At 41.6% G+C, this 25,806-nt stretch overlaps 1 protein-coding gene and 1 long non-coding RNA gene across 4 annotated transcripts in view; one reads left to right on the plus strand and one right to left on the minus strand.

Annotated features, from left to right (window-relative positions):
• Nucleotides 1-1,015: 1,015 nt before the first annotated feature.
• On the minus strand, nt 1,016-4,422 carry LOC134404980 (uncharacterized). The gene is made up of 2 exons (XR_010025921.1): nt 4,059-4,422; nt 1,016-1,377 (listed from the first exon to the last, which is right to left on the minus strand). It is a non-coding gene; the product is annotated as an uncharacterized LOC134404980 (long non-coding RNA).
• Nucleotides 4,422-25,806, plus strand: part of IRF2 (interferon regulatory factor 2) — a 47,808-nt gene continuing 26,423 nt past the window's right edge. The window contains exon 1 of one of the 3 annotated variants that reach the window (XM_063136033.1): nt 4,422-4,723. Coding sequence is in view for 1 of the 3 variants with exons in the window: in XM_063136032.1 (XP_062992102.1) it covers nt 5,304-5,364 (61 nt within the window). In the remaining 2 variants the exon portion in view is untranslated. Of the gene's footprint in view, nt 4,724-4,953; nt 5,365-25,806 lie in introns of those variants that run through there. The other 2 variants (XM_063136032.1, XM_063136034.1) reach the window with 2 other exon arrangements.

The raw sequence follows: 25,806 nt of genomic DNA on the forward strand, positions 1-25,806 counted from the left end.
CAATCTGCTGCAAATTACCCAGAGATCTACCAGTAGTTCCCAAACTACTTTCTGCCCATCTGGGTAGCTACTGTCAGAAGGCACATTTCTGAACTAGATGCACTCTTGATGTGGGACAATCATTGTTAATTTTGACCAGCTAGGTGCCTAAACATAACATTATCCACTTGTCCCCCATTCACAAAGTGAACTTGGAGGCATGATACTTTGGCCTTTCTGGGTTCAACACCTGTAACAAAAGGATTTCTTCTATGTGCCCAAACAATTTTGACCCTGAAAGGCAGTCAAATCCCTCTGGCACCATTCATTTGGGGCAAGGAGGGAGAACTATTTAGAACTATTTGTTCTAAAGCAGGGGTGATTAATTTTGGAGGATTCAGGGGTGAATTTCACCCTCACCAAATTGCTGCCAAAGTTCAGGTGTAAGAAAAAAGCACTGGTGAGTATAATTTTGCATTAAAATAAGGCAAGTGTTTCGCATGTGCCTTCTTTTAAAGGGAAAATGCAGCTTTTTTACATGCCACTGCAATGTATCATCAGCATTTGGGACCAATTTGGTAGTGGTGATTTCGGGGTAATGGGGACCACAAAAAATGACAGGGTAGCACATGTGGCCCCATGTGATCTATGGAATTATATTATTTAATATTGAAACCATCCCTCAGAATCATTAGTATAAGTGTAGAAATGTAATACCTGAGTAGTAAATTGAAAATCTAACTTGTCTATACTGTCTCATGGAGTCTTTCTGACTTAAACTTCTTTAGTCCATGGACAAGTGTAAACTAAAACATTAATGGAACAGAAATAGATAGAATGTCATAACCGAAATTTAAATTCTGCTGTCATGTAGTGCTTCATATCTGTCTGGGCGATTAATATCTACTTTTCCAATCAATACACAAAATGCTTTGGGGAGATCAGCACCAAATAAATTTAAAGTCATTTTCCCCTCTCACAGAAAAGAATTTCCCTTTATTTAAACTGTTTATTTCCTTTAGAAAATGCCTCTCGGTTGTTTTGAATTTCAAATGATTTAATGAACAGAAAGGATAAGGTGGCACACTGAAAAGAAATACTGGGAACAAATGAACAGGAATTAATTTTGGCATCTCCCTAAAGGGGTTCTCCCACTCATTTTCAAGCCTTGGTACTGACTGACTATGCTTTTATCTATTATATGAAATAAGCTTTTGCTTTTGATATATCCCTTGAGCAAAGATGAAAAGAGGGAAGTGACGGAAATGACCGGATGAAAAAATCAGTGAAGACAGAGAGGCAAAATCAAGAATGAGTCATTGTCTGCATTCAAGAAATAGCACATCTCAGGCAGAAGTTACACATCATCTTGTCGAATCATCTCAGAAAAGGAATGGCCTGCAAATAAACAAAAAAAATTATGGGCCACCATGAACCCCAGTTCTACCAACTTGAGAGATGTACTTTATTTATACCAATAGTGAAATCAAGCTTTGGGGAGCAGGGGAAATGGAATTTCTGTAGGCAAAGAAGACTACTTAAATAATTGAAGTGGCCACTACCTTAGATGGCTTAAAATGTATGACCTACGACAATTGTTTGTTGGTATGTTTATTTCATGGATTTTCTATACAGGCCCTCCAGTATATACTTCCAGGGCAGCTAACAAAGAAAAGGAAATACCTAAACAGCAATAAAAGCCTTTAAAAAACGGCAATAACTAATAAAACAACAGACAAAAAATAGCAGTGTAAAAACTCAATAGATGCTAATAGGCCTGGGAAATTTTTTAAAAGCCTTTGCCTGGCATTGAAACAATATCAGAGTAAATGGTAGCAAACTCACCAAGATATCAAATAGGCAGGGCACCACAACCAAGAAGCCCCCTCTTCCTAGCTGCTACCCACTTCACCTGAGATAGTGGAGACATCAGTGCAAATTAGGAACATCAGAAAGAATGGTACCAGTTTATACCAGTTCAGAGCATTTATCTATCTAATCCAGTTCTGTGTATTCTGACTCTTTACAACAGGCCTGTCCGCTGACACTCCCTGCTCAAGCTAAGCACCACCACTTTATGAGCCTGAGGTGAGGGACAAGCACCACCTTTCTACAAACTATGTGGAGAAAGGGGTTAAACAGGAATAATTTCAGGAATGAAATATGTGAATTATATGTGCTGATGGTGAATTAATGTCAGAACGGGTGTTATATGTATATAACTGCAGATGATAAATGCCAAGGAGACACGTGGGATTTTTGTGGTAGTAAAACAAACTGAATAAAAAATTATTTCAATGTTCACAAACTTTGTTTCATAATAAAACTTTTCAGAGCTTTGTTAAAACCTCTCATCCAATCCTTTCTCTCTTCTCATACATGCTTTCCTTTCTCTCAAACCTTCACTCTTGAACTGTCTTTATTACTGTATTTCTTTGATTCTAAGACGCCATCGATCGTAAGACGCACACTAATTTCAGTACCACCAACCGAAAAAAAGCTTTGATTCTAAGAAATAATAAACGCACCCGCGATTCTAAGACGCACCCCATTTTTAGAGATGTTTATATGGGGGGAAAAGTGTGTCTTAGAATCGAAGAAATACAGTATCAGGATTGTTTAATATACCAACTGACTATCTGCACACTACACTCAAAAGACAACCCTCTTTACCCTGATCCTCTAATTCTCCCTCAAACCAAAGTACTTTAAAAACAACCCCCCACTATCACCTCAGTCATTCCCTTATATATTCTCCTCCCTACTCCTAAGATGTTCAGTCTCCACCCACTCAGGTCAACATTCTAAACACAATAGACTTACAAATTCTAGACATACATTAGGAAACTGACTTGTGGGGTGTAACGCCACAGCGACCCTTACAGAAAAAGACCTATAGGAAAGTCCACAAAAGCAAGCCATTGTTTAAACAAGACTAATGTTCAATGATTAATAAGAAACTATTGCTGGAAAAAATGACATGGGAAATAATCCTGCATGAGCCAAGTGTGATGAATAGTGTGAGGTCATCATCCCATGGCTGGCTGGGGGATCCTGGGAGCCAAAGTCAAACACAACTGGAGAGCGCCAGGTTGGGGAAAGCTGCAGTAAAGCATTCCACTCTCCACATTGCTCTGCCAGCTGTGCGGCATTGCTACTAGGCCATGTGTCCCATTCCAAACCCATCTCCACACATATACATATACACATATCATGGGAATGACTTGAACTCTAGGAACCAGGCAAGCTTATGGATTCATCCTGGGGTGGCAACCTATACGCTGTGTCCGACTGTGCAGATGCAACCCAGCCTGGTGGAAGAGGAGAAAGCTACTGTGTACATTCCAGCTACGTGGGATATGAAACCCTTTTATTTTTGCAGAGACTTGAAAAATATGTAGTCAACGTTTTTACTCAAGGCACAAGCCTGGATTCAAAGAACTTTGTAACTATTGCCATAAACAAAAGAGGGATCTGGTCCTGTGTTTCTTGAACAGCAGCCCATGTACTCCATGCCACATGGGGCACACAACTGAGAGGGCTTTTCATAGGAGTCTTAAAAAAATTAAAAGAAAAATTAAAATCCCACTACACAGCCCCAAGCTACAACAACAACAATAATGTACACTCTGCTTTCTTAAATCCTCACAGATTCTCCACTCCTATGCATACTTATTCAAAAGTAAGTCTATTACACGCAGTGGGGCTTACTCCCAATTAAGAATGTACTGAAGACTGCAGCCTGAGGCCCTTTCTACACCTAAGGATTATCCCAGGAAAATGGAGGGATCGTCCCTGCCTGCTCCCGGGATCTCTCGTGTGTCATTTGGATGCACAGGGATGATCCCGGAGGAAAAGGCAGGTGTAGAAACGGAGTGAGTGAGGATCCCCCCCCCGCCCACAATGACAACTAGAAACGTGCTCTTTTTCATAAGAAATAATAACACGGGGGTGGGAGCCAAATCAAATTATTCACGCGCTGCCGCCCTGCACGAAGCTCTCAAGTTATTTCTGAAGCAGAGAAAATGGGAACGTTTCCCACCCCCCTCGAAAACTGCAGAGGCGTGCAAATATCTCACTTCTCCTAAAAGAGTCTCCTCGCAGAAGGATCCGCCAGATGCTTCAGCCCGACGCCATTCCGTTCCCAGGATGCAGCATCCGTCGTGAAGCAGGGCTGCAAAAACAAATAAACAACGTGGGGGTGAAGACAGCGAAGGTGGATGGGTGGTGGCGGGGGATCAGTTGCTGTTTGCAAGCTCTGACTTTCCTTGCCGAGGAACTGAAACCTCCATTTCCGCCTCGCCCCCCCTCCTTCCCCCACACCACGGCAGCGTGCTGATGTCGCTGTTGCAGGAGGGAAGTGAAAATGAAATCGACTTTTCTGAGAAATGATGAAAGCGGCTTCGCCTGCCAATGAGCGGCTGCGGCAAACTTCCGCACCTCTTTCCCTCCTTCCAGCCCCCACCTCCCCCTCGCTCGCTCTCTGCACAAACAGGCCTGGGAGAGGTGGAGGAGGGAGGGAGAAGGAAGGAAGGAAGGAGGGGAGGGGGGAATTTCCAAGATTCGGCTCCTCTCCTTGTTTTGCTTTCGATCTGGACTAATCTCTTCCAAAAGCAGAGGAGGAATAACTTTTAGTTTTGCTCCCGCGATTTTATTCAGCCGTCTGTTTTCCTTTCCATTTTGCGTCTCTTGGCAACCGTGATAACCTTGAGGAATTACATAAATACCGCGAAACAAATTGTTGGTAAGGTAAAACCAGAATTTCACCTCTTAAAAATATGCGTGTTCATTAATTTTTCTTTCTTTTTTCTGCAACCTACACATAATGCTTAACATGCTGGCTTCAAGAAATAATAGTGTTTGAAAACCAGAAAATTAAAAGGCCGGGGCCGATTTGGGTCATATGATTTTAGGCGCAGCTACTGGCAAGTGAAAGCAGGGCTTTTAATTTCACTTTTGGATTTGCAGAGGCAGGGAAGGGATCGGCTGGAAGGATGGGTTTCTCTTTCTGGCCCCGAAACGTACGATTTACTTGGAGGGATGAGGGATGATGAAAAATGTCAGCAGCAGAAACAAAGGCGAGGAGCGATTATGTTTCCCCACCGCCACCAAGCCTTTAGCTTTGACGGGGTAGCAGGGAGCAGATCCGCTGGATTTCGGAGTACGGAATAATAACTATCAGACTATAAAAGAGCCAAGACAGATCCCACTGGGGGAATGTGAAAGAAGCAACTTTATTTAACTCCAGCGGAGGTTACGACAGGAGAGCTAATGGAGTTGCTGAACTGGACACTTGTTGTTTTCGATCCCGGGATCCGCTGGCGATGCGGATATTCATTCTCGCAGCTGATCTTCAGCCTCTTCGCGGGTGTGGAATAAAAGTAGGTGAGCGAGTGGGAACAGAGCCCCCTTCTTTTTATTTCATCCCCCTCCCCAATTTGCTCCGTCGCCAGGGGTCGTGTGCAGGAAACCGGGGGAGGATTGCTTCTCCTATCCCACCCAGGAATTTGAACCCAGCTATGACGAGATAAGGCCCAGCGTGGTGCTGGAGGAAGGTGCTGCGCCTAGCGCCCCGGGCAGTTCCCCAGGCCGTGCCGCAGCAGGCCGCCTCGCGTGCCTTTTCTTTCCGTTTGTGCTTACAGGAGATCGGGGGCGGGGAGAGTGGGTGCTTGGAGGGCAAATGCATGGGTGCTTAGTACCGTGGGGCGTTGTTTGCCGCCGCCGCCACTTCTTTTGCTTTTCCCCGCAGAGGCCTCGCGGCTGCCAGCTAAGCCTAACCTGCCCCTCCCCAGAGCCTGTACGAGGAAGAACAAGGCAACGACTCGCGTCGAGGGCGGGCTTGGCTAGACCTGGAGAGAAGGGGAGGAAGTTGCCACTTTCCCCTGAGCAGCCACTGGAGAACCAGGGCGGTGGGTGGGTGGGTGCTGGGCGGAGGTCACTCTTATCAGCCCTCCCCGCCTTGATACCCCGCGAACTCGGTTGTTACACAAGCCTGGCTCGGTCACTTCCTTTTCCTCAGCGGCCGGGTCAAGCCGTGACGTGGCGCCGCCCGTTGGCCAATCGGGTTGCGGATTCACGGTAATAGAACGCGCCACCGCGTACTTTTACGGCTTGCGGTGGGGGAGGGAGAGACCAGCTGCATTTTGTTCCAGGAAGTTGGGGCCAGAGAACGCAAAGCTGGTCGCATTCGTTCTCTTCGGGGGAGAAGGGTTGCCAGATATCCTTTACGCACCGACCAGATGCATTTTTCACGAGGAATAGGTTGGGAGCCGATTTTAGAGAGGACATTTCCTCTTTACAGAGCATCATTTATAATAATGATATGCCTCAGAATATAATAAAATCTCTAAGCTGTTTACATACAAAAACACACTCTAAAAAATGCATGTATAATACAATATAATAACAAACAGTTCCACCTTAACACAAAACAATACAACAGACTAATAGCTTTATGATAAGTTACATAGCTACATTTAGTTCTTTAGGTGTTATATGTTGGCCACTACTAGTCCAGGTGTATGCACGTGGAGAATGTACTCTAGAGCAGAATCTATCGTTCCAAAGGGTTATAATGCCACATTGGTCAAGATCAGTCCCTTTTATGATGGATTAAGGAATTAATCTAGAGTAGCTTTCATACTGGTTTCTGTTTGGCCCAATTTGAAGGGCTGATTCTAACTCTCTAGTGAGATGACAGCCACTTCTTCTGCTGTGTTTTAACTAATCAGTGGCATGTATGGAGGCAGTCATGTGCAGGCTTGTGGCCCATGGAGAACCAAAACGCATTGTCTTTTATGACAGCAGGTGGCTCTTTTTTAGCACTGGCAGAGGTATGCCCAAAATCAGTGCGCGCTGAGTTCTGTGCATCTTAAAAGTTTCATTCCCTTCAATGGGACTTTAGTGAAGCTAAATTTCACTGGGCCAGAGTCCATCAGTGTAAGGAAATTTGATGTAAATGTTTGTTTGAAACTTAAGGGTTTTTGGAATTCTGGAAGTTTGTTCCATGGCTTTATTAAGCTTTATTCCCCCACCACCACCACCTTTAAATCACATTCAAATAAGAGGTATTCTTTGCATTAGGTCGTCAGGCAATACTAATTTGAATAAAATATGACCATTTTTTAAAAAATCAGTTGGTTCTCTGGGCTTTTTTTTCTTCCCGTTGTAGGAAAAATGGCTTACCATTAACTGGGATCAAAATATTTGTAATTGTTCAGTTATTAGGGAAGTACAAACATACAAAAGTAATTTCCCACAACCATCTGTAGAAAGTCAGTCTGGACACAGGCACAAATGAATTACAAACACACACACCGGCTATGTCACAGCATTTCTCAGACCAGAATTTATTTATTTATTTATTTATTTAATTACATTTATATACCGCCCCACAGCCGAAGCTCTCTGGGCGGTTTACAACATTTAAAAATAGTAAACATTAAAAGTATACAATTTAAAAACACACACACACACACACATAAAAACAGTATAAAAACAACAGTATAAAAACAACAGAATTGGACTTGTACTGAATCATACAGTTGGAAAGGACTTCAAAGCTCATCTAGAATGAAGTTTTTAAAATAACCATGGTCTGTATGTGCTCTCCACTATTAAAAACAAATGAAATTGCACCAAGGTAACCTTAACTCCATGCCACAGAAATCAGTGCTTAGATACGAGACTCACTGGGAGCTGCATGTCACATGCTCTGAGTTCCTTGAAAGTAATGTGTGATGTAAGTGAAATAAACACACCTCCTTCTGGTCATGGGGCAGAGCAGAAACCAAGAAAACAGTGAATTTCAGCCTTCAGAACAATGGTTTTCTTAAATACACCCCTCCAGCTTCTGCAACTTTTCATTCATTCATTTATTCATTTATTATATTTCTATACCACCCCATATCCAAAGCTGTCTTGGTGGTTCACAAAAGTTAAAATACATTATGTAAAGTATAAAAACCATTCACACAAGGACATAAAACAGATAGTACACAACAACAACAACAACATATATATCAAACAATTTAAAATGAACAGCCAGAGACAATCCAGGACCTGATCAAAAAAATTGTCCAGACATTGTCAACACTATAAGGTGACCTGGTAACCTCCAGATGTGTTGGACTACAGTTCCCATCAGGAACAGCTAGCATAGCCAATGGGCATGGTGGCTGGGGATGATGAAAGTTCTGGCCCAACACATCTGGAGTGCTAAATTGGAGAAGGCTGCCATAAATCCTGGAAGTTTGGGATTTTTTGGAAGAAAATGCAAACTGATATTTTAAGGTTTGAATCACAGAAAATACAGCATTTAACTTTTTTAACATGCAACATATGTCCTTGTATAGTGTATCTTAGTTCCATCATTTGGCTTCCACGAGGGAGCCCTTCATGTATGCCAATGCTCAGACACTTCAATTTTCCAGGAGTAGAAAGCACAGCTTTGAACCTTTTATGTACAGTGTAGCTTAGCACTGTATTCTTCCATTGCTCAGGGGCCTAAAACAAAACAAAAAAGTCAGCTGAGATCAGCATAGCAGACAGCATTATAGTTAGATCTCACTGTTGGCACTTCGTGGAACCAGCTAGAGCCTCGGTGTTACTGGTTCACTAATAATTAGGAACAAGGATCATCCTTTTTAATGCTAGGGGTTGTTTAACATGGGGTTGTTTGCATATAACAGTGGCATTTGGAAAATCATGGGTTAATTGACCCACAATTTGAGGGATGTGTGCTGTGCATGAACCACTTCCAGTTTGCAGCAACTATCTACAAATTCCCCATTTGTAGGTTGTAAGTATGACATCTGAACCTGGACACTTCAGGTTATTTTGGGTTAAGCAACCCAAAGTTAACCTAAGAACAAACCATGGCCCCCCTTAAATTATGGATTAATTAAACCACAATTTGCTACTGAATGCTGTTAGTATGTGCAAATCAGGTTCATGTATAACAAAAAATGAAAGACTCCTTCCAAGCATGGGTCAAAAAAGTATGAAATTTGCCAGTAACAGCAGTTCTCTTCAGGAAATAAATGCAGCCTGGGAGGCAGAAATTCAGTAGGAATAAATGAGGAAGGAACTATATTTCATTTTCAAAAATATGTATGCTGTCTTTTGGGCTATAAATGCATTTAAAGTAGTTTAACAATACAGAAAACATCAAAACAGCCACAATGAAGCCTGAGAGAAAGAGATAAAACAGCGGAACGTGCCTTTGCATAGCAAATAAAATGCAAATAGAAGTCAGCAGTTAAATAATGTAACAGCCAATAAACTAGTCAAGCAGGCAAGCATGGCAAAACAAACACCAAACAATACAACAAATTAATTAACTATCTAAGGCTTGGGTAAACAGAACAGTCTTTGCCTGACACCTGGTAGAGAAGATACCAAGTGGATCTCGCTTGGGAGAGAGTTTCATACTTTCAAATGTATTTTGTTATCTAAAATGTTGGCTTTTATTGTTAACTTGAATGCCATTCCCTGATTAAAAAAAAAGCACGTATAAAGTAAGTAAGTAAATAGATAAAGTCAGGTCACCACCGTGGAAAAGACCCCCTCTATCATAGCTACTTGCAGGCAAAAGCACCTGGAGAAGAACCTCTGATTATGAGGTGCTGGAAAGGGATATAACACAACACACAAGATTCCCAAAATACAAAACCTCCATGAATAAGACATCTCGTTTTGATGGAGGATGTTTGGGCTTCAGTTTGGTTTTGATGTAATAAAATAGAATATAATCCAGAGTTCTTGTCAGGAAACAACTATCAGCATTCCACTAACCACAACAACTGTAACCATTGCTTTTATAATAAGTGCATTATATATTTTTTTGTGTGTATTTGTAATTATACCCACCTAATAATTGTATGGATCTTTTGATATTTTTTGTCTTGTCAGATTCATAAGGGAACTTTCAGGCTCCCAGACTGAATGATTCAACTCTGATTCCTCTCTGAAATGAAAGCCTGTTTGATAGAGCTTTTTTGGTTGGTTTATTATATTCATATCCCACCGTTCGAGCCTTGTTGTTACCAGCGCGTGCACTACCATCTTTAGGTCTTACAACTCTAGGAAGGGGTGCAGCTGGTGTATCAATTAAAGTTGATAGGCACTCCTGGCCGTTGCATCTATCTGGGCTGTCATTTGGAGTGAGAGGTCTAGGAGCATACGAATGCAGTCTTTTAGGGGGAGTGTAAGCCCATCCAGAACTGGTTGACACACCTCCAAACCCAGGTTGGGGCCTTTGACAGTAAGCACCTCCATCTTGTCTGGATTCAGCTTCTGTTTGTTTTTCCTCATCCGGCCCACTACTGCCTCCAAGCATTCATTCAGAGGAGACGCACTATCCTTAGTTAATGCTGTTGTCGAAAGCATAGAAAAATATATTTGGGTGTCATCGGCATACTGATAGCACCCCTCCCCATGCTTCCAGATGATCTCTCCCAGTGGTTTCGTGTAGATGTTAAACAGCATTGGGGATAGGATGGCACCTTGTGGTACGGCATACAACAGCTCCTTTTTTGAGGAGCAACTATCCCCAAGCATCACCATCTGGAACCTACCTGAGAGGTAGGACTGGAACCACTGCAGCACAGCGCCCCCGATTCCCAAACCCCCTAGGCGTTCCAGAAAGATACCATGGTTGATGGTATCAAAAGCTGCTGAGAGGTCCAGAAGTACCAGCAGGGACACACTCCCCCTGTCAATACTCAAGCGTAGATCATCCACTAAGGCGACCATAGCTGTCTCAACTCTGTATCCTGCTCTAAAGCCGGTTTGAAATGGGTCTAGAAAATCTGTATCATTCAAAACTGCTTGGAGTTGGAAGGCAACTGCCCTCTCAATCACCTTGCCCAAAACGGAAGATTTGATACTGGTCTGTAGTTATTAAGGTCCAGGGGGTTCAGGGAGGGCATGTTTAGAAACAGACGTATGTAGAATAAGAAATAAGTCTGGGGTCTCCAATGTGGGGGTGCCCACAGTGCCTGCCAGGCTCCTTGTCTCACCCAATTTTAATTTTCTTTCTTAAGGTTATTTAAATTATTTGTTAACTGGGAAGTTGCCAAGCTACAAAGCAAAGTGCTGCCTTCCAGCACCATGTTTATTTGTGTTCAAAAGAGTTTCTTTGTGTTTTAGATATCAGACCCCATCTCTGCCTTGTACTTCTTGGGGAAGTTACTTTTCTTTTAGTATCACCAGTTAGCCTTCTGGGAAATAAATCTTTTGTGACCAGCCAAACCCTACATGGCAGCTATTTTATTAATGAGCAAACCCCTTACCATACCATAAGCATTTTATGAGAATGCCTATGACACAATATCAAAATATCAAATGTGCCGACTGACCCCCAAAGGTTAGGGACTCCTTTTGGTTGAATTTAGTGGAATGTACTCTCAAGTAGGTGCGCATGGAATTGCATTCATAGGAGTTCTTGATCCCAGTCACAATAAGCAGTCACCAACAAAAGCATTGGATACTGGGCCTCGGACTGCATGCAGCCAGCTTAGTTTTGCGCATGACTGCAGTATAGAGCTTCTAGGAGGAAACTGGCCCTTCTGGTAGGACTGACAGCGTGAGCATGCTTGTATTAGATATTACCCATTGATCCCCAAAAGTCTCCACCTGTACAAGCCCCATTCCATTCAGAGTGACTTTGACTGATGGGGCACTTGGTGAATTAGCCTGCTGAGCTTCAATTTTAGAAACATTTGCAGCCTCAAAACTGCATTGATGTCTGTTCTGCTTTACTGGTCGAAGTGCTTTCAAAAGCACAGCCTGAGACACTAATTGACATGTATGAGTCATTCTACTAGTGTTGAACAAGAACAAACTGTGCTCTAAACATATTTTTGATGTTCTTTATAGGAACGTTCTCTCAGCATCTATGGATGCTTCTCTCCATTTATTTTCTTAACAGTGCCTGATGCTGTAACACTGAATTCTTGTTTTTCGTTTTTGTTTTTTTTAAAAGCTCCTTATGGGTTTTATTTTCTGTTTAAGGCATTTATTTACCATGAAGGGGAATGAGGTGCAGGGCATCACATTCTGGATGTATGAGCTGGGTGCAAAAAGGAGACTAATTGGCTGAGGTCCAAAAAGATGGTTTAGGCATGCCCACCCCACCCCATGGGTTTTGTGGAAGCTCACTGGGGTTTGTTTTTACTTCTTTTGTTTGAATACGAGATTACCACGCTGCGTCACAAACTTTCTTTGTAAGTCCCCTATGTTAGGAAAGCAGTTTACCGAATGGCAGCCTTTTCCAATCTGGTGCCCTCCAGATGTTTTGGACTTCAACTCCCATCAGCCCCAACCAACATGGCCAAGGGTCAGAAATATTGGGAGTTGTCATCTAAAATGTCTAGAAGGCACTGGGTTGGGAAAGACTGTGGTAGAATCTTGGAGTTATACACAGAAGCCCTAATTTCCACTGCATTTAGATGCAAGTTAAAAAACTTTTCATCTCCATTTGTGTGCTTTAAGATCACCATGTTTTATAAGTCATTCCTTTCAATGTCATTTTTTCACCCAACAGGCAGGTGTTACTAGTGATTGTATGCCACCATTATGCTAGTGGCTGCATTGGCATTTTGTATAATATAAGCCACTTTGTATGCTCAAAATGGTACATTTGTGATTAATAAGTGATGCTAGAGCAGTTGGGTATTATGTTCTTACTAAAGGGCAATCGATCTAAAGAAAGGAGTGAGCAGTCATCAGCTAATCTTTAATGAGTGAGACTGTAACCTTTGTTGTCTGAACAGCCCCTAGTTCCCATAAAAGTGAGGCAATTTCTGCAGAAATCCCCACAGACAAATTACAACGAAAAAAAAGGAAAAGAAATTCTTACAGCAGTAGAATAAGTTGCACTCATAGAGCAGCTGTTGAATCATGGGAAAGTCCAGCACACCTTGTCAGGCAAAATCCCCGTTGGCAGTTGCAAATGTTTGTTTATGGTGTATAAGATTAAGCTTTCAGGGCTGATTTTGTAATGTACTGGACTGGACTTTTGTCCTTTTCCCGCCACACAACTGACAGTACCATTGACCAGTTAAGGTCCTACTGTATACTTTATTACATTAAAAACTACCATAACAATAGTCTGTGATCACAAGCAACCTACTTCTTCCTAGCTGCATTGAAATCAATGGGACTGATTCAGATTTTGTGGTTTCCTGCCTAAAATTTGTTCGTACCCTTGCAAACCTGGCACATCTTGTGTCCTGATCCTCTGAGTTGCTCAATTGAGACAGTGGTTTGGTTCAGATGTTATGCCAAAATTGTGCTCCAAGGAGGTGCTTTCTAGGAACCTCTCCTTGTCCTTGATTATTCCCTCCCTTCATTCCTGGTTTAAAGCTAATCATTGCCATCCTGGTTTGTAAAATAAGCCCAAGCCATGATTTACCAATTTATCAGTTCACACGAAACAACAAACCATGATTTGCCTCAGATCAGGAGAGGAGGAAGAGAATCTCCATACATAGGAAATGTGCAAGCCTGAGGGTTCTTAAAAGCTCACTCTCATAGCAACAAACCATGGATTGGTACTGAATCTCATCCAAGCCAATGGCTCAAAGGATGTGAGGCTCCTAGTTCTGGCACGAAGAGGCCCTTCATACCTTGTACTAGTTGCTGCAGCATGAGAACTAAATTGACCATTTCTGGACCTGGAACTTAAGGGGCATTGTCGCAGTCTTTTGATACTGCATGAGCATAAGTGGCAGTTGGTTTGCAGGCCTTAAACATAGACAAATGTGTATATTCAACAGACCACACCTGGGACAAAGTGATGTGCTGATTTATGCACTTTCCAACTTTTTCACAATGTACTGATATCTCAATATTTAGATGGTGGGCTGCTGCTTGAGTGTACATATTTCAAACCCAAGCAATTATGCAGGTATAACACTACTGCTATATTTGTCTAATGCAATGGTAGGCAACCTGTTACCTCCAGATGGCCATTTTCCATTGGCCATCTTTGCTGGGGCAGGTGAGAGTTGCAGCCAAACACCTGGTAGGTATCAGGTTGCCAACTCCTGGGGCTCATCTACACCAAGCAGATATTCCACTATGAAAGTGGTATGAAAGCGGTATATAAAATGTAGGAGCCACACTACTGCTTTATAGTGGTATTGAAGTGCACTGACAACTGTTGGGGCCCATGACACATACCATATACTACTTTCATACCACTTTCATAGTGCTATATCCTGCGTGGTGTAGATGTGTCATGGGCCCCAACAGTTGTCAGTGCACTTCATTACCACTATAAAGCAGTAGTATAGATCCTGCAGTGCACTTCAATATCACTATAAAGCAGTAGTGTGGCTCCTGCGTTTTATATACCACTTTCATACCACTTTCATAGTGGAATATCCTGCTTGATGTAGATGAGCCCCTGGTCTAAAATGTTTTTGTTACATGGCTCTAGCAGAACAGTTGGGCAGTTGATGTATCCCATCCTAATTGTTTCTTAGCGCAGTGCATTTCAAGATGGCCCAGGTTACTACTCTTCCCTTGACATCCATTTTGTAAATTGTGTGACATATGTTACTAGTATAGAGCAGCCAGGAAAGTATTCTGCACCTCTATAATATGAGAGGCAGTCACAGCTAAAGACAAGTGACTTGTGTACTTCCCAAAATACTTAGATAACTGTGAACAGGCTGCATTGATGTCCATCATGGTTGGGGTTGGGAAAGAATTTTCAGGCATGTCAATTTTGCTAGGGGGAAGGTGAGGTTTCCTTTCCTTTTACCGTGTGATTGTGATATTACTGTAAGCACTGCAGGGGTATTACCCTTGTATTACATATAGATATGTTGGAACAAATGTTAAAGACAAAGGTGCATGACTGTGATCCAAAATGGATTTTGCATTGGACTAAAACTTATTATACATGCAAGAGCTCCCAAGTTAAATGTTTCGTAGATTGCTGTGTAAATCTCTGGGCATCTTCACATTAAGAAAATGTATTTCTTTATTCTGTAACGGTTGACCGGACTGGTTATTAGAGCAAGAACTAGTATCATCTATTTCCCCACTGACACTATGGCTGAGTATTAATAACCAGTACTTTATTTTATGTAAATCTTTAATTAGAGTAAAATCAGCAATAAACCGAAGGCACTTCTACTAAATGTTCTGATATTTTGAATTGATCAGTGCATGATTCCATCCATGGCAGCATGGCAAAAATCTCCTTAAACAGAAAATAAAACTCCACATAAGGAATAAAAAATAACAATCTGTAGCAGGAACTGTCTTTATAATAATCAAGTGGTTATAATTTCTTGCTCGCACCTACTTTAATGATGTTATTTTCTGTAATTGCAAAGAACTATATGTATTCATTATTATGGTTTTAGGATGGTTCAGATTGTTCACCTTTGAAACTCATCATTACAGCAAGACTTGAGTAACCCATGCAGAGCGCAAATGAGCAAGTACAAACAAATATAGAAATATTCAACAATGACACTTTTATATTTGGGAAAATTCCAGGTGAATAGGTAGGTGGGGAACTCCAGTCTCTAAAGAGCTTTTGGGTTTTGATTTCCACTCTAGGCACAGGTGGTCTGAAGATGGGAATGTCTGTAGCCCAAAGGTATCAGCTATTGTACTGACAATTGGAAAGTTTCGACTTAGTGGAGCTTAGCTGTGAGCAGCTAGAGCAACCCACACCCAGATAATAAAACAAACTCTTTAATCAAATATTATCACATACTTTTACTGCATTGTGCAAATAGCCATTACTTCTGGTTACAGAGAACAGTTTTAGAAAAACAAAGCTGAGTATGAATAGCAAATATAATTACATCTTGTGAAGCTTGTACCCCATATAACCTGAAATGTTGCTCTTGTCACTTTCATCAGCTTAACATTACTGAAAGGTACTTGTTCTGTTTGCTTTTTAGAAATGATAACATACTCCTATTATTTATATAACACCAATCATATACCATATACTGTGGCATATGAAGTGCTCTTTAAGGACCTATTTAGCTTCGGTCTCTTGCTTCTGCATATTTTAAAGGGGGAAGCTGCCTCTGAAAAATAGTGTTCACACTTCATAATGGTATGGGTGTATTTTTACCAGGCTATCTAGAGCTGGCTATAGGATATGTAGTATCCCTCAGGCATAGGGACCATACGGGTGAGCTTACCTGCTCAGCCTGCTGCTACAGGCCTCTTAAAGGTACATACATCCACATATCACAGGATAAATAGTGCCCTGGGCAATGAGTACCTTTGGTGGATCACCCACTGCCCCGTAGCCAGTTTTGCAGGGGCCCCTGAGAATGTATGGGGCCTGGTGATGTCCATTGAAAATGACATTGCTCAAAAACCTTGAACTCTCAGCCTCTGTGCGACAGTTTCCACAAGCCAAAGTTCGAAAAGCTACATTCTGAGCAGTGACAGTACACTATGCAAAACAGCAGAACTGTCATAGGTTTTACTTACAATAGTTTTTGTTTTTAGCAGCTCATAACTTTTGGTAAGCATTCTTTCTTTTAGAATATCTATTCTTTTTATCTTTTTTTTTTTTTTACCTAGTACAAATGTCATCAAACTGGAAATTGGGCGGGGCGGGGGGGAGAAATATACTTTAAGCCTAATCAAGGGAAGGTCATTTTTGTAATTAGTACCCAAACAATCTGTAGAACCTTGCTTTTTTCCACCCTAGTTCCCGCAGACAGTATATTAAAACAACAACAACAACCAGCCACTGAGCTCTGCTTGGCTCCCTGCTCGTTTTTGGTTAAGGAGCAGGGTTTAAGGTGTCTTGTGTGACAGTCGGACAGTTTGCAGTAGGGTTAGCGGCTCTAACTGTGGTTTAAAGTGTTGTGTACAACAGCATGGCTTGTGGTTAGCGCTAATCCCAGAGAACCACAGTTTGCACTAACCACAGAGCCTGAAGTGTCGTCTGAACAGGCTTAGTATATGTCTTCAAATAAAGAATCTTTGAAAATAATAAGAAAGAGCTTATTTATAGGCAACTGCCAATGTTTAGCCTACTGTTTTTCTTTAGCCCCCCACCCCAAATACTCACATACACACACTGCACTGGACAGAGAAGAGTGAACTATAGTAGGTTTATGGCCTACATGTGAGAAGTTGCTTGGAAAGCATGAAATTCATTGGCTAGGGGCCCAATAATATTTGGCACAGGGTCGGGCATTTTACCTTGTCTCTGCAATAACAATGCCTTTTTTTTCTCTCAGCATTTTGGTTGAATGTCTACATTCGCTGAAGTGACTGGGTAGTTGCATTTCCTAAGAAATCAGCACTGTATGCTGCACGTTCGAGATGACAAACAGTGTCATTTTTGTGAGGGCATTAAAGGCAAAACGTTTGTTCTTTGTTAGCCTTGTGGCTGGAGACTGGGTGGAGTAAACATGTTCGTGCATATTTCAGTCTTTTTGTCTTTTAAAATGCACATTCAAGTAAGCACTGGACTGCCTCAGATTTTCTGCTTACATACAATATTCTAAGAAAATTGGAGGAAGGTTCACTCGGAATTTGGCTTAAAGTATGTGGATGGGATGAACAGTGACATAGTAGACAGGGAAGATAATGTGTATGGAAAATAGTGTGTGCACACAAATGCAGATCAAGATTGATTCAATATTTAAGGATCATTCATTATTCCAGAACATAACTCATCCTTCCCCTACCTAGCGCTCTCCAGGTGTGTTAGACTTCAATTCCCATCAATTCTAGCCAACATGGCCAATGATTAGGAATGATGAGAGTTGTAGTCCAAACCATCTGGTGATGAGCACCAGGTTGAGGAAGGCTAGCTTAATTGATTGCAACTGATATCTCTTTATCTGTCAGCATATTGAATAGAAGAGATTGGATGTCTGCTATTTCATAGCCCAACTTTGATCTGGCTGCCTTTGAACCTAAGTAGATCCTGGCTAGATGGGAGACTGCACTGCAGGACCACATGTTAGCATGAGTGGATTTCCATATGCTCCGTGGAAAAGGCTGCATGCTTGTGAGGCTCTGAACTTCTTAAGAAGTGCTTTGTGAAAAGAAAGTTGGTGGGTGGGTCCTCTAGCTTCATGGAATTATTTGTGTTTATCGTCTGCTAGATTTTTGGTGGAACACAAGTTTCATGTTCTCTGCAAAAACTGTTCTTCCCTTTGTTGAAGTGTGAAAGGAAGCAGTAGAGAAACATGGAATCAATGGAGGCATGTTATTCTCCTTCCTTAAGAACTGCGCACAACCACTGACTTAATATTTATTTTCATGTGCCAATATCTTGGTTGAAGTGCACAAAGGATCATAGTGCAGCTCAGTTGCTTAGCTTCACTACTGTCTCTGTAATGCTAATGTGAGTGCCAGAGCAAGAAAACTGATCCTCATTTAATGAGGAAATAGAACTCTGGAGGTTTGTCTAAATTAGGTAAACATATGAATGTCATCTATTTTATCTATGTGCACACTTGGAATCTTTCTTGGGTGTAGCCCTTTCTCCCCCCACATCTTCAGCAGCTGCCTCAAGTTAGATGAAGCCTACATTAGGGAAAATGTCAAAATCTACTCCAAAGTAGCTGACTGGTGCATTTTCTATGTGCGGAACAACTGAGTTCAGATACACCCAGCAAGCCATAAAATGTATTCAGGGGATTTATAGGAGGATTCCAGAGGCAGTTTCTTAAGACAATTAAGGTTGGAAGTGACTTATCTCAATGTTCTTAAATACATTTCCTAGCAAAATTTAAAATGGTGAAAAATGAGTGTCCAGGCCCACCATCCTGCTCCGCTTGTGACCAAGCACATGTGTAAGTGGGATGTAGCAGAACATAAAATGCTGCTAATCCTCCCTCAAGTATTTCTTTACAGATCTTTCGGCCTTAAATGGCCCTTAGAAAGTAGCATATATTTAAAGCAAAACAGATGAAGATCAAATAGGTGCAAGTTGTTACCTGGCAGCTTCCCTGGGGGATTTTATTTTGTATGTATATTGCTACGGCACAGCCAAAATACCACCCCCAATGGATAGCTTGTGAGATCAAAATATTAACAAATTTATTTAAAAAAAACAACTAATCAATACTTAAAACCTTCTAGAACACGTGCACCCCAATGGCCACATCAAGCAGCACCAAGGAGCTGGTAGACCACTCATGCATACACATACACACACAGAGAGACCCTGTTCAGAAGACACCTTAAACCATGGCTTTAACCATGGTTTAAGGTGTCTTCTGAACACGGCCTGGCTTTCTGGCTTAACCACCATGGTTAAAGCCATGGTTTAAGGTGTCTTCAGAATGGGCTCAGAGTAAACCTGACCAGCATAGCTATTTCCACACTGCGTTAGCAGCTTGGAAGCAGCAATGCCTGGGTCATCTGGGGCAGGGGGTGGGTTCAGTTTCCAGCCCCTCCAGTAACTGTACCAGCATCACTGCTTTCACACGAGCATTAGCAGCACAGAAACATCGATGCCAGCTGATGCGGGGTCGCCAATTGGGGATCACTGATTCCATGCCGCTAATGGCAGTGCAAAAGCAGCAATACTGGATGCTGCATAATCAATTTAGCCTCCTCCTTTCTGCACACACACCCCACAGGCACTGCTGCTTCCATGCAACCATTAGCAGCTTGGAAGCAGTGATGCCAATCAGTGACAGCAGTGGGAGAAGAATTCAGCGGAGCCACATAACATGCACCCAGTCAATGACACAGCCCACTAAACAGCAATCTTCATTGCCCTCCAAATTTCTGTTGGGATAAAAACATTTGAACTGATTTTTGAAATGTGAACCTGGTATAGTTCAGCAAGGAGGTGAACAACTGAGAGAGGGAGCCACTGTTGAAAAGGCCCCATTTCTTTTTGCCACCAGCCTGACCGAAGACAAAGTGGGGATTTGGAAGAGGACCTTCCAAGAAGTCCTCAATGCATAGGGAGGCAAGTAAGGACTACTCCCAAGTCGCTGCTCTCAGGCTTAGGACCTACCTGCTAGCTCCATCTCTGTTATCCATTCCTCCAGGCAGACATCTTTTTATTCATGCAGGCTTTGGACGTCTAACTGATTTGCTGCTGAACTGGGTTTTTAACATGGGGGAATTCTGTTATTTCTTCTTGATGTGCTTTGATTTGTCTTTTATTTTTATGTTATTTGTCTTTTATTGAGTGTATTTTAATTGATGATGATTTTTAATGTTTTAACCCAACTGTTTAAAAACAGAAAGCAAAGTGAATAAATTTAAAATTACTTAGAAGCCAATTTAGGGAGCTTCGACTATTGGGTGGTCAAAAATAAAATAAATAAAATGGGATCCCGTGCAGTTGTTTTTATCAAGGGGTAGTAGGCTTCCTTCAGCTCAGTCCTGTAATTTATCAGGTGGCAGCATTTTGAACAAATTAATATTTCCACACAAACCCTGTTCACGCATTACTCATGGGAATAGGGTAAGCATGATGAAAGGGACAGCACTGTCATGGGAGTTCCTTGCACAGTTTAGAGCCATGTGTAATCATGGTTCAAAATCACACGAGGGTTTTCCCTGACTACTAGAGTTTCTCCCTGCTTCACAAGTGATGGCATACACAACATCAGCGGTCGTGGAAGAAGCAGTGCAACTTTGGGGGCAGGGCTGCCCCTTTCAAGATTACCTTATTCTTGTGAGCAATGTATGCATAGGACAAAGGTCTTCAAAGGCAGCCCCACATAAAGAATGTTATAGTCGTCCAAGCTAGAAGTTCCCAAAGCATGTATCATCATAGCCAGGCCATCATTTTCTAGGAGCAACTATAGCTGGCTCACCATCCTAAGCAATTTGGCTACAGCCACCACCTGGGGATTCATGAGCAATGTCCGGTACTCACCCTGGACAACTGGCAAATTGCATGGCTGGATTAGTCTTGCGAAAGCATATATTGACATGTATGTCTAAGATTTTGCAAGCAGAAAGAAAACCCATATACTATATTTAATAGGGATGTGCTTCAGATGTGTACAAGAAGGGGGTTCCAGCCAGCCCCACCTCTCCTTGTACATTTCCATCGCTCGATCCTCATGGAGTACAACTTTCTGAAGAGGAGACTCTCCTGTATCTATGCAGGCTCTCTGTACAATTTACAGTCCTGACTTTTGCAGTGTTCTCAATCACGTGAAGAGCCCCCACAGATACAGGAAGTTCTCCTCAGAAAGTGACCCTCTGTGACAGAATGTTCAAAGAGGAGACAGGGCTAGAGCACTGCCCCTCCTCACATGTTTATTCTAAACACACAAGGACCGCCTGAATAGGGCTATGGTCAAATGTACATTCATGGATCAGAACGCTCTTGCGTTCAGTATTCCTTAAAATAGGGGTGGTGCTGCTTTACATTCTGGACTGATTCCAGCTTCAATTCCCTGAATCCTATAATTAGAGTACAGATTCATCTGAGCAATTCTATCTGGTCACACACAAGATAAAGTCTAGGCTTGTGGAATGAATGTGAGTTTGTAGAAGAGTTTCTGATTATGGAACAAAGCCTTGCCATTTAATATTTGTAATTATCATATTTCGAAGGTACAGATTTTGTGAAAGTTCAAAAAGTACTTTCTTCAAGAAGTTTTCCCCTATGTTAAATACAAGGTTGTACCACAGGTGTGGAGGCAGAAGCAGGCTATGGAAGATGAGGCCTGTGAGCTCCCCTTTTATCTGCCCTCTGACACCCATGAGCCATGCTTCAGGGCAGCCCAGCAGCTGACCCTTCTCTATAGGCCATATAAACCAGTGTCAGGTACGTAATGGACATGGCCAAGGCCATGATCATATGGGGCTTGTTAAGAGTGGGGAGGAGCAAGTGGGTGGATGGGATCTTTGTGGCTAATCTGTCACTGAACCAAAGAGAAGAGTTCGTTAATAAAGACATGCTGGCTGCTGGTTTTCTATTTATATAGTGCAAGGCATAGATTAGGTTTCACTTTCTCTACAGAAATAAAAAAAAAATCAGGGGAGGGGGTTTAAGGCTAACATGATTTGCAGGACCAGGAAAGGCCGAAGTATGTAGGTGCTCTCTGTAGCCCCTGATTCTTGATGGTTTTCTTTCTATGATAAATCCTACTTGGGGAACACAGTCAAGGAGGCTAGTATGGCCTATATGCCTGAGTATGGACTACTCCTAATTTAGTTTTAAACCTAGCATGACTGTAGGCAGCATCCACAGACATGACAAAGCTGAAGACAATGAGGCTGTTATAGGGCCAAGTAGCTTATGGGAGATTTCCCCAAGAGGAAGTTACTGTTGCTGAAGCTAGTGGGATCTTCCCTACTTAAGAGTGAGAAACAGAGAGGCTGTCTGTTTCTTTTGATACCTGCCCTGCTACAGGAGGACTTTTATTATTATTATTATTATTTATTTATATAGCACCATCAATGTACATGGTGCTGTACAGAGTAAAACAGTAAATAGCAAGACTCTGCCGCATAGGCTTACAATCTAATACAATCTAATTTTTCCTGTTAAGGGCAAATAAATGTTCATCTCATAAATGTTCATCCTCAATAGAATGAATTGGGGCATCCTTGGTTACTTGTGTTGCGCCTGCCTCTTACGGGGAGAAAGATATTCATGTGGAGAACTGTAGCATGTAAACCAATCTTTCTGTGGCTAAACTGTGGCTTCTATCCTGAGATTCCCAGGATTATGATAGCTGAAAAGCTTGCTGCCACCATCACAAATTATTTTTTTAAAAATGTATTATTTTAATTCTGATTTCAGGTTGTTCTTTCATTACATCATTTTGAAATAAATAGATCAATTAGCTTCCATATTACATCCATTCTTAAATAAATATATTACCGAAGAAGATCTATAACACGACCAAACACATAACAGTTAACTAGTCCCTAATAGTAAATAAGATTGTATTGACTTCTCAATGTTCTTGTTCCAACATAAAATTAAAAGAATCAAGTTTTTTTTATAAAAGAATTATTTAATAACTGTTCTTCTCTGACTCTTATCATTAGTTAATTTAATCATGGAAGCCATATTAGTTAATTTAATCATGACAGCCTCATACATTGACTGTCAATTATTGGGGGGTTAATTCTCTTCCACCTATAACTTATTACCATATTGGTAGCTATCAATAATTGAATAGTCATTTCCACATCATCAATTGGGACTATATCATTAATGTATCCAAATAAAAATACTAATGGATCTAAAGAGAGCTCAGGACCTACAGTTTTCATAACTTTACCCTTTGTCGTTCTTTAAAAATGTACTATTTGGGGGCAGATCAAAAAAGCATGTAATATGTTTGTTCCACTGGACCCACACATCCAACCCTATCCACTAGGCATGAGTTCTTACCAGGAAACTATCAGGGCATCTATTCACACATGGCCCTTTGCAAATGGCATTGTACACAAATGTGTTCCCAGGGGTGGTAGGAGCACATGGCTGATCCCCTTTGTAACACATAAACCAGGCTTAATGTGTGATAGTATGCCTGTGTGAGGATATGTGTTTTTGGATAGTACCAGTTCCCTCCTCCCCAGAGTTAAAGCAAGCATGAATGGCTTTTTAAAACTACACTTGAGAACTACAAACTCAATCACTGCTTTTAAAACTCAGCTAAAAACTTTTCTTTTCCCTATAGTCTTCAAATATTGAGTTTGTTCTGACTCTATACTGTTTAGCTTCACCCTAGTTTCTAGCCTGTTTACACTTCCCTGTGCCTGTTCGCATTCTCCTTCCCTCTTTATTGTTTACTACAACTTATTAGATTGTAAGCCTACGCGGCAGGGTCCTGCTATTTACTGTGTTATCTGTACAGCACCATGTACATTGATGGTGCTATATAAATAAATAATAATAATAATAATAATAATAATAATAATAATAATAATAATAAAAAAAAAGCTCTGACCTAACCAAGTATATTTTTCACCAAGTATGTCTCATCTACCTCTCAAGTCCCTTTCTGATTAATTTTACCTGTTGTCCATCTATCATAGGGTGACCATATGAAAAGGAGGACAGAGCTCCTGTATCTTTAACAGTTGTTTAGAAAAAGGAATTTCAGCATGTGTCATTTGTATGCATGCAGCAACTAGTCAAATTCCCTTTTCATCACAACAATTAAAGATTCTGGAGTCTTGCCCTCTTTTGTATTTGGTCAAGAGGCCAGGGCTCCTGCAGCTTTATCTGTTGTGATGAAGAGGGAATTTTACCATGTGCTGCATGCATACAAATGACACCTGCTGAAATTCCTTTTTTATATACAGGAGCACTGTCCTCCTTTTCATATGGTCACCCTAATCTATCAGAATGCATCACCTACTTTAAATAAGGACAAGAGCCCTGAAAGTCGTTAAAAATGCTGAAGGTACCTACCCCTTGAGAGAAATAGCAAAAATTACAAAGTTAACATGGGTGATGGAGAGAAAAGAAATGTCATTCAGTTACTGCTGTGGGTGCTGCTTAAACTATTTTTCCAGCTGCTGACAAAAATCGAAACTCAACAAACTACCCAGTCCAGTTTCATTTCTAATTTCTTCTCTACGTTGGTTTTAGTTTCTGTGTTGTTTCTGATTCTGATAAGATGTGCAGCCCCAAAAGTTGCGCTTTCTGTATTACATCAGTGTTTCTAGCCAACAAAATTGATATTAAGGTTTATAAAGAATTTAGAGAGTTCTTTAGAGAATCAACTCCACTTTATACAACAACTCCAGATATAAAGTCAGCTCCAACATTGTACCTTTTCATTTCACTTAAAGGGTGCAGATCCCCTAGGCAGAGGAATAGCAGCTTCCCCCTTCTTATTCATAGAATCATAGAAAAGCAGAGTCAGAAGGGGCCTACAAGGCCATCGAGTCCAACCTCCTGCTCAATGCAGGAATCCACCCTAAAGCATCCCTGACAGATGGTTGTCCAGCTGTCTCTTGAATGCCTCTAGTGTGGGAGAGCCCACAACCTCCCTAGGTAACTGATTCCATTGTTGTACTGCTCTAACAGTCAGGAAGTTTTTCCTGATGTCCAGCTGGAATCTGGCTTCCTTTAACTTGAGCCCGTTATTCCGTGTCCTGCACTCTGGGAGGATCAAGAAGAGATCCTGGCCCTCCTCTGTGTGACAACCTTTTAAGGATTTGAAGAGTGCTATCATGTCTCCCCTCCATCTTCTCTTCTCCAGGCTAAACATGCCCAGTTCTTTCAGTCTCTCTTCATAGGGCTTTGTTTCCAGACCCCTGATCATCCTGGTTGCCCTCCTCTGAACACGCTCCAGCTTGTCTGCGTCCTTCTTGAATTGTGGAGCCCAGAACTGGATGCAATACTCTAGATGAGGCCTAACCAGGGCCGAATAGAGAGGAACCAGTACCTCACGTGATTTGGAAGCTATACTTCTATTAATGCAGCCCAAAATAGCTGCAAATATTATATATCTTCATGCCAATTTTGAATAAAAATAAGTGCGTATTAACTTTGATGTCAATCTAATGCTCTTATCTATTTAAAAAAAAATGGTGGAAAACCCCCTCTTGGAGTGGGATAGTATATAGGTGGCCTGGTTTAAAATATATGAGACTCCTATTCAGGCATTTTGAATTTGAACAGAGCAAACATGTGAGAAGAGAAGGTGCACCAGTCCTGAACCCCTCTGTCATCGGAGGACAACCATTTGAGGAAGAGAGCCTCTTGTATCTGTGGAAGCTCTCACAGGAAACACCACAGCTGATCACGAAGTCAGGATACTTCAAAGGGAAGGGTTCATGTGAAATTCCTGAAGTAGAATTTCTCAGCAAATTTGATTCTATTCCATTTGGACTCAGGATTCTGGGTCTCTCTCTCACTAC

The sequence above is a fragment of the Elgaria multicarinata genome, chromosome 10 (genome assembly GCF_023053635.1).
Source record: "Elgaria multicarinata webbii isolate HBS135686 ecotype San Diego chromosome 10, rElgMul1.1.pri, whole genome shotgun sequence".
Classification (NCBI taxonomy): Eukaryota; Metazoa; Chordata; class Lepidosauria; order Squamata; family Anguidae; genus Elgaria; species Elgaria multicarinata.